The sequence below is a fragment of the Alnus glutinosa genome, chromosome 4 (assembly GCF_958979055.1).
Source record: "Alnus glutinosa chromosome 4, dhAlnGlut1.1, whole genome shotgun sequence".
In the NCBI taxonomy this organism is placed as follows: domain Eukaryota; kingdom Viridiplantae; phylum Streptophyta; class Magnoliopsida; order Fagales; family Betulaceae; genus Alnus; species Alnus glutinosa.
The window spans coordinates 17,307,697-17,322,711 of NC_084889.1; the positions used below are offsets into that span (position 1 = coordinate 17,307,697).

Genomic DNA, 15,015 nt, shown 5'->3' on the forward strand with positions numbered 1-15,015 from the left:
TAAGAGTTTAGACACGTGATCCGTTTAGGTACACTTTACAATTAGTTTGTGAAATGACACTTAAATAAAGTGGTGAAAAATAATATTTTTAAGTGGTGGTGAATTATTATTTAAAATAAATATGATATATAAGTAAGAGTTAGAATCTTTTGCCATTCTCAAGACACAATTTTAGATTACCTCATTTATGTGTCAAGATGATTTGATCGTCTAGCTAGTTTTAAGATTTTCTTTTGGAAAAAAATATATATATATATAAATAAAAGTTATCACGTAAACAAATGTAATCAGAAGAAATTGTAACTTGAGAGGGCAATAAATCACGTCTCTATAAATAAACATGAAAAATAATTTATTCATTTCTAATCAATCTTCCCTGCTTTAAGCAAGAAACCACTCTTTACATTCACTTCATACTTGTTCAACAAACAAACCACTTAAAACACGCAATTTCGGCGGATGTTAAATCAGAGTGCATGACAAAACAAACGTAAGCCTAGCTAGACGTTACCAAGGCCACCAATATTACAGGCTACATTCTCTTTGTGCTCTTCCTCGTCCATTGTATCACAAAGTGTCCGACCCCTTGTCTCTGGCAAACATCCCGCAAACAGCCCACAACACCCTATAACCAACCCAAACACCCCATACGATGAAAATCCATCTCCTCTCCGGCCGACAGCCACTAGCATCGGAGAAAACACGCCACCAAGCACAAGCGCTTGCCTCAGCATCGACATAGCTGAGTTCCTCACAAGAGTCGGGAACAGCTCTATTGTGAATATGAATAATATATTAGTCGCCGTACACGCGCTGAAGAAGGACACCAGCTCTAGTCCAATCTGGAATTTTCTCCACTCCTTCCCCTTCAAAGCACACATGATACTGCAAACGCCACTAAGGCTAGTGAACACCATAATCGAACTTTTTCTGTTCAACTTTCCGATAAGGAAGAAAGTGACCATGGACGACGGTAGCTCAGATAAGGCATTCAATGTCACGCTCAAATATAGATTGAATGCCAAGTTTCCGAGGCCTAACGGCATGCCGTAGTACACCAATCCCATGCCAAAGCCCATCACCATAACCGCTGACAACCTTCGAAGCGCCCATCTTTTCTCCAGCAAGATCTTCATGGCCGAGTAAAGATTGTTGTTTCCCGTTTCGTGCTCAAACGACGACACTCCAGAGAAGGTCCAGGTTAAGCTACTGTTGTCAGGTGTAGCATTAGCAATACACTTTAACGTGGCCATCGCTTCATTTTCACGTCCTTGCACAAACAACCATCTCGGTGACTCACGGACAAGGAAGCGAACTAACGTAGAGTAGATGATTCCTGGGATAGAAGTCCATAGATAGAGATTTCTCCACGAGAATCCTATATTCATATAAGCTATAGCTGGCAGTGATAAAAACCCCAGCGTGAAACAAAAGAATCCCATCACCCCCACCTGGCCCCGCCACCTCTTTCCCACAAGTTCAGTTGCAAGCACAAGCGAACAAGTTCCTATTGTTGAACGGAAAAAGCCGCAGACGAATCTTAAAGCTGAGTAAATCCATATATTGGTGGAGAAGACGGTTAGTAGGGAAGAGACAGACATTGTTAGGCAAGAGAGAAAGAGGACGTTTTTGCGACCGAGTGAGGAGTCGGCGAGCGTGGCAAGAACGAGTCCGCCTGCTAGGCAACCCATGAAGAAGGAAGATGCGGGGAGGCCAGTGACAATGGAAGCGGCGCACTCCAAGGACCATTCAGATATGATTGAAGTGTGGGCAGGCCAATCCCAGGCCCATGAATTCTTGGGAAGATGGCAGATGTTGGAGACCGAGTCGTCGCATGACTCGTCCCCAAGTTGAGTGCAGTGCCACTTTGGGTGTGCATCAGTGAAGACGCTGATGAATGTTTGTTGGGCATCGAAGATCCATGCCAAGGACACAAGTGCGGCTTGGAGGAATTGGGCCCACCCGAAATCCCCAAGAAACCGTTCGATTCTGGAATCAAGGGATATTGGGAGGTGTTTCTGATCTGATGGTGGGGTGCTTTCTGACTCGGCCGAGTCTGCCTGGGAGTGGGAGAGAAGCTGAGTTGAATCGGCCATCTTGGACCTTAAGGTTGATATACAGGGAGAATTGGAGAGTGAAGGGCTTTATAGATGTGTGAGGGGAGCGGTGTGAATATTAGGGCCAAATTGTAATTTTAAAAACAGCTATTTTAAAATTTAATTTTTAAAAAATTGCAATTGAGTGTTTGTTAAAATACATTCTTTCATGGTTTTCTCTCATTCTCCTACTTTTTAAAATCATCGTTAGATGTGTGGGGCCATGTGTATCACACACATAGCAGATCTGTGGAGCCATGTGGTGATTTTGAAAAACGAGAGAATAGGAGAAGAACCATGGGACCGGAGGAAATGGTTCATTTCTCTTTTACAATTTATGGTTTGTTTGGATGCAAAAAGAAAACCAATTCTATTTGCTCCAGCTCGTCCGAATCTGTATTTGGCCGAAACGGCCACAACAAGGTCGTGAAAAGACTTGACTTCGGCCCCAACAACCATTTCGGCGAGCTCTCCGGGTCCAGCAAGAGCAGTCCCACAGCCGGTGACAACGCCCAATCCGGCGCAACCGGCCGGAATTTCAAACCGAGTCATAACAGATCCGACTCCATATCCACCCCCAACTAATATACTCGAGTCAGAGCCATGCCCAGACCCAAAGCTCCATGAATTCACCGACACTAAATGTCCTTCCCACCGGCATCATCTACCCATCTGGGAAAATCCTCAAAACAGGTATGGCTCATAGCTGGAGCTCCAGTATCAACGTGTTAGGATCCGGGTCGGGAAATTACGAGCACATGAGCATAATGCGGGTGGGTATGATCCCAAAGAGTCGGCAAACGCAAACGCCACCACGGCGAGCCGTGGCCACTCATCGGTGTTGGTGTTGGCGGTGAAGCTTGGAGAACATACTGAAAGTTGGTGTTGGTGTTAGATTTTTTTTGAATTTAAAAAAATCCATATTTTTCTTAGATTAAAAGATTAAAAAAAACATATTTATTTATAATACATTCATATTTATTTATATTAAACAATCATTATTTCACAATAATTTTCATAACTCCAATCATTCTACACAACTTTTCATACCTCCAATCATTTTTTACCTTGGTTTTCAAAAATAATCTTATACAACTCTCACCCAAACATGATTTCAAATACAATATAAATTCTACTAATTATCCAAACATTTTTTTTGCTTCGAAATTTGCGCACCAAATAATAATTGAATTCAGATTTCAAAAATCAAACACCCAAACGTGCCATAATCTTTAAAAATACATCTTCTTATTTGTAATTTAAAAACGCAATTTTTTTATATTTTCAAATAATTTTTTCAAAACGCGCTTTACGATTTGATTAAAAATATCATGTGAAGTCGCATGCCAAGTAGGGGTTAATATGCTGATGTGATTATTAGTAATATCCGCATCTGCATCTGCAAAATGGGATTATCATTTTTAAATATTCGTATGTGTGTGGTTATTGCAGTTATTATCTACTATCCGTATATGAAATAATGAGCATTTTGGATTACTATCTAAATCTGTATTCAAGATTAAATAATATAGTTATTACTATATGCAAACTTAAATAAACTAAGATTTAACTTGTTACACAATTTGCGATTATTAGTCATAGAGGGTCATTGTCTCATAGAGTAATTGGAATTAGGATTACCAAAGAAAAGAAAAATACAAATGTAATGGGGTATGACTTTAATATGATAGTGAAAAAAAAAAAAAAAAAAAAAAAAAAAAAAAACCTTACATAACCTAAAAATCTTAAACTTACAAAATCCAAAAAGACGTTTTTGTGAATTTAATTATTTATATTATATACAAAATGAATGTAGATGCAGTTATTAACCGTATCTGCATTCTCCAAAACCGTTATCCACATATACGGATATTGATTTTTTGTTTACCGCATCCACATTTGCATGTGCGGATAGCAAATAACAATTAAATGCAGATAACGGATGCAGACGATTATTATCCGCCCGCATTTTTACTCCCGATGCCAAGGTACTCTTTTGTTTATGTAAGGGACGGAGTTAATATTTAGAATGTGAGTGGGCAAAACTAATTTAACGAGGTTATGTTCCTGCCGTGGGTTTGTCTGGTTATCCAATTTAACGAGGTTAAATACTAGGTTATGCCTTGGTGTACGTGTTGCCATAAAAATGGGATAATAAAATAACTGGAAAGAGACAATTATCAATTTAATATATGAATCATAAGGACAGGAAGTGAGTTGTAGTGTTGGGAGCCGTGTTGTGTTGTTCAACCATGGCTGCTGCTTTAGTGCTGTGTATAGTCTCTATCATTTTTTTTTTTTTTTTTGAACAGTGTATAGTCTCCATCATTGATTCCAATGTTCATCTAAAAAGGAATAATTAATTAAGTTGAAACAGCTTGATGTGTTTTGTCTTGTAGTAAATAAAGTTGTCTATGTTCCGTTCATGAATAATGAATCACACGAAATTAAGGAGAATGATTAATATCAGAATATATCCTGTTGATTAATTAATTAATTAATTATGAACATGCACACTATTGCGGATAGAAGCTAGGCGTTGGTGATGATCGGTAAAGTTATTACGGTGGGCTCAAAACTCTAAGTGCGCTCTAATTAGTGATTGGAAAATAATAAATAATTTTATTATAAGCTGGAATATTATTTTATAAACAACTCATCCCAGCCCCAGACATAAAGTTCTGAGCTTATCACGTTACTATCATTTATTAATGTTATCTCATAGTCCACATTCATTCTGAACTAATCAGCATTCCTAAAAGTGAGGATGGTCCTTTTTTTTCTCCTTTCATTTTCAAGCCTGACTCAACTGAATTAAGTTGATAAAGAATTCAGTTTTCTGGCCTTTGGAAAAAACGAAAAGAACACAAAAAAAAAAAAAAAAAAAAAAAAAAAAAAAAAGATTTGACAGTTTGTAAGTTTCAGTTGGGGCATTTTTTATTTTTTATTTATTTTTTTTTTTTTTTTTTTTGTTTTCTATATAACAAGATAAAATGTGATAAAAGGAAAGCAAATGAAAGAAAGAGAATACCCCGACGGAACCCACCATGGGTGTAATTAAGATTTAACTGTGAACCCTGCAAGTAATATAAGGTTTAATTTCAAAGGACAGCATAATTGATCAAGGATTTGACGGAGTATGTGTCCAAATCTTAAGTCTGCATCTATTTTGTTAGTTGGTGGAATCCTTCTTTTGTTATTTGGTATAATCTTTTACGGCATGTTTGGATGCAAAAAGAAAACCAATTCTATTTGCTACAATGTTCGAGTTTTTTTTTGAAATCCGAATATATAATACAACCCGCATTTAACCCGAATTCGTTTCAAATTTTAAGCTTCATTTCTGAATTCCAACGCACTTTTACTCTTCCAACGCACGTCATTTTCTGTTTTTTAGTCGACCAAGGCGTCAAATGCATCTTTCAAAAGAAAAAAGAAAAAAAGGCGTGGAACACCTTTGAGCTCGTTTGGCAAACCAATTTTCTATTTTTGTGTTTAAGAATTGTTTTTGATAACAAAAAGAAAAAACTGTTTTTGTTGTTTTTTTGTTAAAAAAGTATTTGGCAAACTGTTTTCAAAAATAGTTTTATAAAACAGAAAACAGTACCTAATGCATTTAGACAATTGTTTGCAAAACAGTTTTCACTTAAGAAGAAAATAGAAAACTGTTTGGCATTTCTTAATATATTTTTTGTTTTCACCATTTATGGAGTGATTTCCAAACAAAATTTTTTCAAATTTATGTCATTAGACTTGATAGCCTAAATAAGAATAGTAAATTGTCAAAACTCTTTTACACTCTTTTTGTTAAAAATTATTCATGATGTATGCTCTATTCATGTGGCCAACAAGAGGTCATTTTTAGTAACCAAACTTGTCACTTTCCTAGATGAAGAACATGGAAAAACTGTTATGAGTGAGTGGAGATAGTAATGAACTAAGAACTTAACATTTAAAATATGATCCACGGGCCACAGCCATTCCTAATATCATGTGTGTCCCATATTTTTAGATTAACCTGCCTAATAAAATTAAATTGATCAACCATGACTCATTGTCTCACCTGCTTCTAATAATAACATTAGGAATTCCTCGTACAGTCATGAGAGATACAAGATTGTAGAAGAATTTGAACGAAAATCCCCAAACAAATATATCAAACCAAGTTTGAGATGGAGACTCATATGTCTTTCAATAATAGCAGTAATCCGTTTATCTAAATACTAAAGAAGTTGAGGGAATAAAGATTACAAATAACACAAAATATTAAACCTTCCATAGCCTCAATACTTAGTACTAATAATTTCAGGTAGTGTCGTTACCATTACATAAGCTGCATAAACATGATAGATATTAAACTAGTTAAACATAACCGACTCCGAAGGTCATGCACATCTAATCATTTCGATGCTGCCACATATGTTGTGCAATGCTCTCCCTCAAAACGGCCATCTCATGCCAACTGAATCTGATAGGTTCCGGAGGTTTCTTTCATGCCTTGAGCTGGACCCACCAACACTTTAATAGTCGTCCGTGCGCACATCTTCATTCTCCCAGTGGGTAAATAAATGGTCATCATCCGCAGTCATTCGAATGAAGTTATGCACGGCACAACAAGCTATAACAATTGTCGGTTGCTTACTTGTTTTATATGATGTCATAACTATCAATATTTTAAAACGAGCTTTCAATACACCGAAATATCGCTCTATAACATTCCATAGAGATGAGTGCCTATGATTGAATAGCTCCTTATAACCCCTAGGGGTGCCTGTTGCTCGAAACTCTTCCAAGTGATATCATTCTCCACAAAATGGTCTCATAAAACCTTTGGCTTGCGGGTAGCCCGAGTCCATCAAATAGTAATGGCCTGCACAATGGTGAATTATATATAAGCGTTTGTGACCATCTAAGTATGTGGATAAATATCTAAAAAATTAATGCAAATTTAGCATTTTAAATACCTTCTAGTGCCCAAGGGAATTTGTTCTTCACGTTACCAAGCGCATTAAGAAACACAAGTGAGTTGTTTGCGGTCCCTTCCCACCCAGCATACACAAAGGTGAATTTCATGTCAAAGTCACAACAACACATTACATTTTGTGTTATAACCGTCTTCCTTCCCCTAAAAGAGGTTTGCCTCGATGCAGGAGCATGCACTTTGATGTGTGTCACATCGATCGCACCGATAGCATTCTACAATAACAACAAAACAAGTATATACGATCTTTAAATAACAGGTACAACAATCGAGTTAAATTGGAAATGGGAAAATATACAATTACCTTGAACCACGGGTAATATTTACTTGAGTTACTAAAAAATGGATGCACTCCGATAGTCTAAGTCAGTCGTATGATATATTTTCCTCGCTTGCTAAAGGCTCGAATAGTCTGCCTAAATTTACGATGAACCATCTCCAAGGAGTGCTGGAAACGATCGGGTACAACTCTCATTCCCACACCATGACCAAGTATAAACATTGTGATACCAACGGCCTCTTCAACGGTGACTAATTTAGTATCTTTAGCGTAGTTCAATTCCCTTAAACGGGCACACAAGCTTCTAAACGCACCCTTATACATTCGAAACATGTCATGACAGTTTGCAAGGTTGCCTTCCAGTTGTTCATTGATATAGGCTGCTCCAGTTAATATGGATGTGCGTTGAGGCTCCCTAGGCCTGTAGTTCATAACTATCACTATCAGATCAAGCATTTCACGCATTTTGGTCTCCTCATCTGTGGAATCACAATTGGTATCCAAAATGTTATCTAAATCCATAAGAATATTGGCTCGAAAGTTGCCTCCACCTACAAACCATACACTCAATAAATTAGTATAGAGATTACTTTATACTACATATCTCCATGTTACTCTATGCACCCAAAGAAACTACACTATGCAAAAACAATTACATAATAGCGTAAAAGCATGTCATACATATAAAGCAACAACATTATTTATGGAAAACTCACAACTAAATATTATATAATAGAGTAGAAGCATAAGTTACCCTTACTTCATAGAGTAAAAGCACAACAAGCTTCATAAGTTACAAAAGTGATATCATAAGTCAATGCATTTTACATCATTAAGTAATAGCATTTTTCATGGAAAACAAAAACTTAATACTAAATAATATCCTGTCACATTGCATCTTAACCACACCACAAAACTACTCCATAAGATGAGAACAATCTACAGTGAGGCTAACCACTCAACACAATACTCAGGTAGCATCGTAGCAAACACAATCCTCCACCAATCTTCCTTGAAGGTCTGCACCGCTTTCAGATAAGTGGTGCTCGAGACAGGTGGATCCAATTCCGATATAATGGCCATGCAACCTTTTATCGAGCAAGGGTCAGGTGCAACATTGCTGCTCCTCATTTGTTGTTCCTCAATATTCTTAAGTCTTTCTTGCTTTTTATTATTGATATAGGACCGACTCTGGCACAACTCCTCCATAGCGGCCAAGGTTGCTTGAAGCTGTTCTGACACATTCTGCCTTTCTTTCCTCTCAGATCTTGGTGGTGCAGTACTTCCAGAACGCTTTCCAGAGTGGTTCCTTCCATTGTCATTCGCAGGGGGTGGGGTGTCAATATCAACAAGCTCTTCATTAGCATCCAAATCCACGTGGACACCACTGTTTAGCAGCGCTTCATCTAGATGTCTCTCCTCCTTCGAGTTGGGTGGGTCTTGCGTAGATGCATGTTGCAACACGTCAGTTGCTGTGGTCTTATTGAATATAATCCCCAATAGATTGTAGTTTGCACATCCTTTGGTCTTAAACTGTGTCACAGTAGAGTTAACCTAAAATAAGAAAATAAATAATCAAGCGCCTGAATGCACATGTCATAATCTTCCCATATTACCGCAAGGTTAAGAATTTACCAAGAGATGCCTTGCCCAAACATCTTCATCAACAGTGACCGTGCCTTTTTCAGGATCCCAACCGAATCTAGATGGTTCGTTCAAAAGGGTCGAGAAGCTACGGTGTTTCATGCGAAGCCTATTAAACTTTCCCTTTTATCTGTTTGTACGTCATACGATTTACTTTTGCTCTTTTGTTGAATTCATCAGTAATGTTACGCCATTGGATTTTGAAAAATCCCACACTGTCGGATGTTCCCTTGTTAACCTCCTCAACCAAAATGTCAATTAAAATCTTTTCAAAATGGGGTGGCCACTTGGTAGTATCTTCAACTTGTTCTTGGGTAGTCATCTAGTTAACATAAAAAGTGTAAGAGATCCGTATATCTTTCCTAATAGTTGGGTTCAACATCCAAATTTCAATAGTGAGGAGTTTTTATACCTTTCGACGTGTGGGCTTGGGCTTGTACTTCACAAAAGAGGGAGAGTTTCTTAGTGATCCATGACTCCCATGTGACCTCAACAAGTACACCTATAATGTACTCTTAGAGAAGTTTATTAACAACAAAAGAAAATTGCTATTTTTTAAAAAAAGTAGTGATAGTATTTTTCATGACTTTAAATTTTACTATGGATACTAGACTAAAACCTAGTTTTTTTCATTGTATTATTAGTATATTAGTACCTAATGTGCTATTCTATATTCGATATCCACATAAAAGCACATATGTGTACTAAATTATCTAAAATGTTTCTATTCTATCTACACAATTGAGTAATGATATTAACAAATGGAATTACTAGAGGAAGCAAATGAGATCTACATTTTCATATAGCAATTCCACAAGTGTAAAACATTTAAAACACTAAACCTAGTGTCAAACAGGGTCAGTTACTTGAAATTACAGAGGCATGGAAAAAAAAAAAAGAACAAAAAGAACAAAAAGAACAAAAAGGCCTATAACACTTCCAAAAAGATCCATATGAGTAGGGATGCATGCATATAAGGTAGATATTTTTCACAGCAATTGTAAATAAGCACCAACCATCCATCCAATTCAAACTGAAAAATAGAGACTTATCTTGAACTATTCAAACTAAAATACTTTCATGCTACAAACCACAGTGCTCACAAAAGGAACTGCAGGTTTGTATACACATAAGCACCAGCCTTTAAAAAATAAATAAATAATTGTTACTATATAACTAACTATTGCCAGAAAATACAGATTTTAAAGTGAAAGACTAATGGTATGACCAAACAGGCTCTACACATTAAAGTGAAAGACTACCTTCACCCACGTCCTACATATTACCCCAGAAAAAGAATGTTTTGTTACCGTCGTTGACTAGCTCCCAGTAAGGTAAAACAGCTTTTGATAAGAATTTGATGTGCTTGTTCTTGTTTAGTTTTGTAATTTGGGTAGTTTTGATGGGATGGTGTTTGATTTGGACAACTGAGGTTTTGTTGTTATGTCTTTAGCTATAAAGGGTTATGAAGCTATATATGATTTTTTGGAATAGAAGTTTGTGAATTTGTGATTCAGCTTCAGGAATTTTTTTTGTCTATTTTTGGATTGTAAATTATGGGTTGGCAACTAAGGACTAGAAAGTAAGAAGACTCATAGGATGCTAACGCCAACAACACAAAAAATTAAGGCAATTCTTGGCTCCCATGAAGCAAAAAGACATATTCCTAAGATGCTAATGCCAACAACACAAACTCTATAGGTAGGTACCTTGATCAATTTCCATTTCAACTCAATGAGCTTTCAGCAAAGATATTATTAAAACAGAGCAGTACCAAACTATACCGAATTAACAAACAAGCATTACCACACTAACCTACTGCAGAACCACACCATCAAGAAATGATTGCTCTAAAATTAAATGAAAACATGGCCAAGAGAAAATACATCTTCATAGAACAGCTCATACCAACCCCAACCAACAATATAATCCAAAACCCACTTTGATCATGCCCAATAATAAACAAATGCACAATAAAACGACTCAAAATCATTGGAAAGAATTGCAAAATAGTAGGAAATCAAAAATCAAAGTAGCTCGGCAACTACACAGTGATAGAGCACTTCAAAAACTCCAAGAAAACGAACACGAAATGTTTGGTACTTCTAACACAAACAAAACCCACAAATCCATCTCCAATCCAAGAACGCTCAAACATAATATACTTTAGAAATCACCCAAAGAGAAGAGGATAAAGGGAAAAAAAAATACCTTCTTCGATCTTGTGATTGGAGCCGTTTTGACAGATGAGACTCAAATATCTCTTCTGTAATCAGATCATCTTCTCCAACACATTAAGGCCTTCTTATAACACAAAACTCATGAAGGAAATCACTGAAGAACAAAGGTTGGTAGGGTTAGTTGGGATGGAAGGAAACGTAAATTCAAAGCCAAAATTGAAGATGATACGATGGCTGGGTTATGGGGTAGATGTAGGAATTGAAGAGGTTGGTGAAAGAGTGATGTGAAGAGAAAGGTGCAGTGAAGGCAGGCGTGAAGATGGAGGGTAAAGGCAGGCGTGAAAAGATGGAGTAAAGGTAGGCGTGAAGATTAATGAAGACGCGTAAAGAATGAAGATGGAGAAAACTAAAACAAAGAAAATTCGTGAGGTGGTTCGAACGGTGGCCTTGGCATTGTGCACTTAAAATGAGAACAGTTTCATGAAGTTGTTTCGCGTGCCTTTTCTGAAAAATGAGAACAGTTTCGTGAAAACATGTTAGAGTTGTTTCCTAATTTCATGTTTTTTGGTGTTTTTTGTTTTGCTTGTTTTTGGAAACATAAAACTGTTTCCAAAACAAGTAGCCAAACAGGCTCTTTCTCTCTCTCTCTCTCTCTCTCTCTCTCTCTCTCTCACACTCACATTCATTATTTGCTTCTTCCTTTTATACATGAGATACCCATCTCTTTCTCTCTCTCTCTCTCTCTCTCTTCCTTCATGTCTTGTTCAGAGGTTCTTCTTCAGACTCTCTAGCTCTCTATCATTCGTACTTTCAATAACGCACATTGCTGAGAGAGAGAGAGAGAGAGAGAGAGAGAGAGAGAAGGAATAAGAAAAGTGAAATTTTTTGAGAGAAGGAGAGCTAGGCAAAGATTTGAAAATTTTGGAGCTTTGGGATTTTGTTTGGTTTGTGGGAAAATGTCGCATTCCGGGAATCCCATTTTGGAGCTGGGGCTCAACGCGCTCAATGATCGCTTTTGAGACTCACTGAGTTGCGAGGCTAATAAGCCCGATTTTCGAGAGCTTGATCTGGGCTCACCCGTTTCGTCTCTACGAATCTGGCATAGCGGACCCGCCAGCAGTGGGCTCACTACCACCACCACCACTACCACTAGTAGTAGCTCTAGCTCGTCCAGATCGGTCTCTGGCCGAAACGCACAATGTGGTCGCGAAAAGACTTGACTCCAGCCCCAACAACCATTCTGGCAAGCTCTTCAGGTCCAGTGAGAGCAATCCATGGACAGTGACAATGCCCAATCCTGCGGAACTGGCCGAAATTTCAAACTGGGTCATAACAGATCCGACTCCGAATCCAACCTGGATCCAAAGAGTCGGCAAATGCAAACGCCTCCATGGCTCGCCGCGGCCCCTCATCAGCGTTGGTGTTGGTGTTCGATTTTTCTTGGATTTTAAAATATATATATATCCTTTTTTTTCTTAGATTAAAAAAACATATTTATTTATATTAATAATTATTTATTTATTTATAATACATTCATATTTATTTATATTAAACAATAATTATTTCAATCATTATTCCACACTAATTTTTATAACTCCAATCATTCTACACAACTTTTTATACTTCAAATAATTTTTTACTATGGTTTTCCGTGAAAAAATAATCTCGTACAACTCTCATCCAAACATGATTTCAAATATGATTTAAATTCTACTAATCATTCAAACATCTTTTTTTTGCCTCAAAATTTGTGCACAAAAAAATAATTTAATTCAAATTTAAAAAATCAAACATCAAAACGTGCCATTAATTTGTAAGTCGGTGGAATCCTTTCTTTTCCCAAATGGTTAAAGGAATCCTAATACAAGTAGAACTTTCTTTTTGTTTTCCTTATCCACATTGGTTTGAAATAAGCACTTATAAAAGACACTGTACTCTTTTTATTTGGAGATAGAAAAATAAAATTCAATTGTTATTTGAAAGTTCTCTAGTAGTGACTACTTCTTGGTGTGACGCCAAGATTTCTGGTGTGACTCCAGAATTCTTTTAGTTACAATTGTGCTACGTTAATTTTGGTATCAGAGTTTAAGGATCGGTTGTTTTCTCAAGCAATCCACGATCTGCCACACAACAACAAAATTCTCCATCATCGTAGAATCTTCTCTTCAGCCAACACCCACAATTCCTGTTGTTTATTGTGACACCCATCACAATGAACACTCGAAGCGGACGTTCTTATGGAGACAATCAACTCAGCCAACAACAACGTGATGATATATTACTTTACGTAGTTCATAAACTGGGCGCACTTTCTCATCAACAAGACTCTTTCTAAACGGGTGGATGTCGTCTGGAGCCAGCTATTCGACAAAACAGCATCTTCGAAGGAGAAGAACGTTGAAACTGAAGATGTCCCTCTACACCCAGATTCAGCCACCAAAGAAGAGATGCACTATGACGATACAATAGGCAAATTGAAATTCACACAATTTACTACTCCTTGTTATGACTCTTGGAGCTACCAGCCACGCCAACTATTTCAACCCAACTATTATCCACGAATACCATGGCAATCACCTACAGATTGCTTGGAGAACCATGGTTACCGAATGGACGACATAACCAAGAGAGTCCGCGTGGATGTCCCAAATTTCCACGGTAAATTGGACCCTCAGGCTTTCCTGGATTGGCTCACGTCCATGGAAGATTATTTAGAATGGTATCGCTTGCCTACTGACATGCGAGTGAAATTTGTAAAGATGACACTTAAGGGACAGCACGTGTGTAACGCCACGCCTTTTACAAACGTAATTGAAAATTTTTTAATTTCCACGTGACATTACTACGACATCACCAGAGTTAAGGTTTGGCAGCGGACTATAATATATCCAACAGTCTTGGATATCATTAGCAATCTTGTCAACATAAAATGTTATAAACACATAAAACTACAAACAAAATACAAACTATGTATCCTTAGCTTTTAAACCTCTTGAGCTATAATCTTCATTTATTAAACCTGCACAAATATACATATATATAAAAACAAAAACATAAAATACTAAAGTGAGTCCACTGTTTCTAATAATATAATGAATGCTGATTTATTTAATAAATGCAACATAATGCAAATATTACTTTATAATCACATATATACACTAACATATGATCCATGGTAGCTAATCATGGTCATATATCGAATATAAACATAACCCTAAAGTAGTGATATGTCAGTTTTAAATGCAAAGTTTTAGGTATTGCCCTTTTTCCACTACTTTGTTGGCCTTGGCACGGTTAGCGTTTTATTTGAAGCCTTGGCTTCCTTACTTTAACCCTTAATTATATTCTTTAGGAGCCTTGGCTCGAAACCTTGGTTTCCCTGGTGACCTTGGTACACCAGTTTTTGTATTTATTAATATCTTTTCAGATACTTCCTCATTCACTGAGAACCTTGGAACTCAAGTGAAGCCTCACGTACCCACTGTGGATCTTGATCCAACAGCTTGTTATTCGACAGATTATTAAAAATAATAAAATATGCACAACCACATGCGCAAACAAGTAAATAAAGCAGTAATATATTATAGGAAAGTCAACCAGCTTCGTCCTCAGTAAGTATAGAGATACTTATAGCCTTTTTTAGTGCAGTTCTCATAATAGCTCATTTATGCAATAAATATATATTTACATACAAAGTGTTAACATCATTACTTGTGAATATTAATTATATAAACTTAGGTACACTTATCTTTGTACCTAATCTTTTTAGTTTGGAAAGCCACTTAACATAATATGTTTGTCTTAACGTTAATTCCCAATATCTAAACTCTTTCT

General features: G+C 36.9%; 1 protein-coding gene across 1 annotated transcript; it reads right to left on the reverse strand.

The window, feature by feature from the left end:
- Nucleotides 1-335: 335 nt before the first annotated feature.
- Nucleotides 336-2,120, reverse strand: LOC133866621 (organic cation/carnitine transporter 3-like). The gene has a single exon (XM_062303207.1). The coding sequence runs from the start codon at nt 2,094-2,096 to the stop codon at nt 501-503; it is 1,596 nt and encodes a 531-aa protein (XP_062159191.1). The 5' UTR covers nt 2,097-2,120; the 3' UTR covers nt 336-500.
- Nucleotides 2,121-15,015: the final 12,895 nt, after the last annotated feature.

Coding starts and splice junctions, on each gene's coding strand:
- LOC133866621 (XM_062303207.1), bottom strand. CDS start 2,096: ATGGCCGATTCAACTCAGCTTCTCTCCCACTCCCAGGCAGACTCGGCC.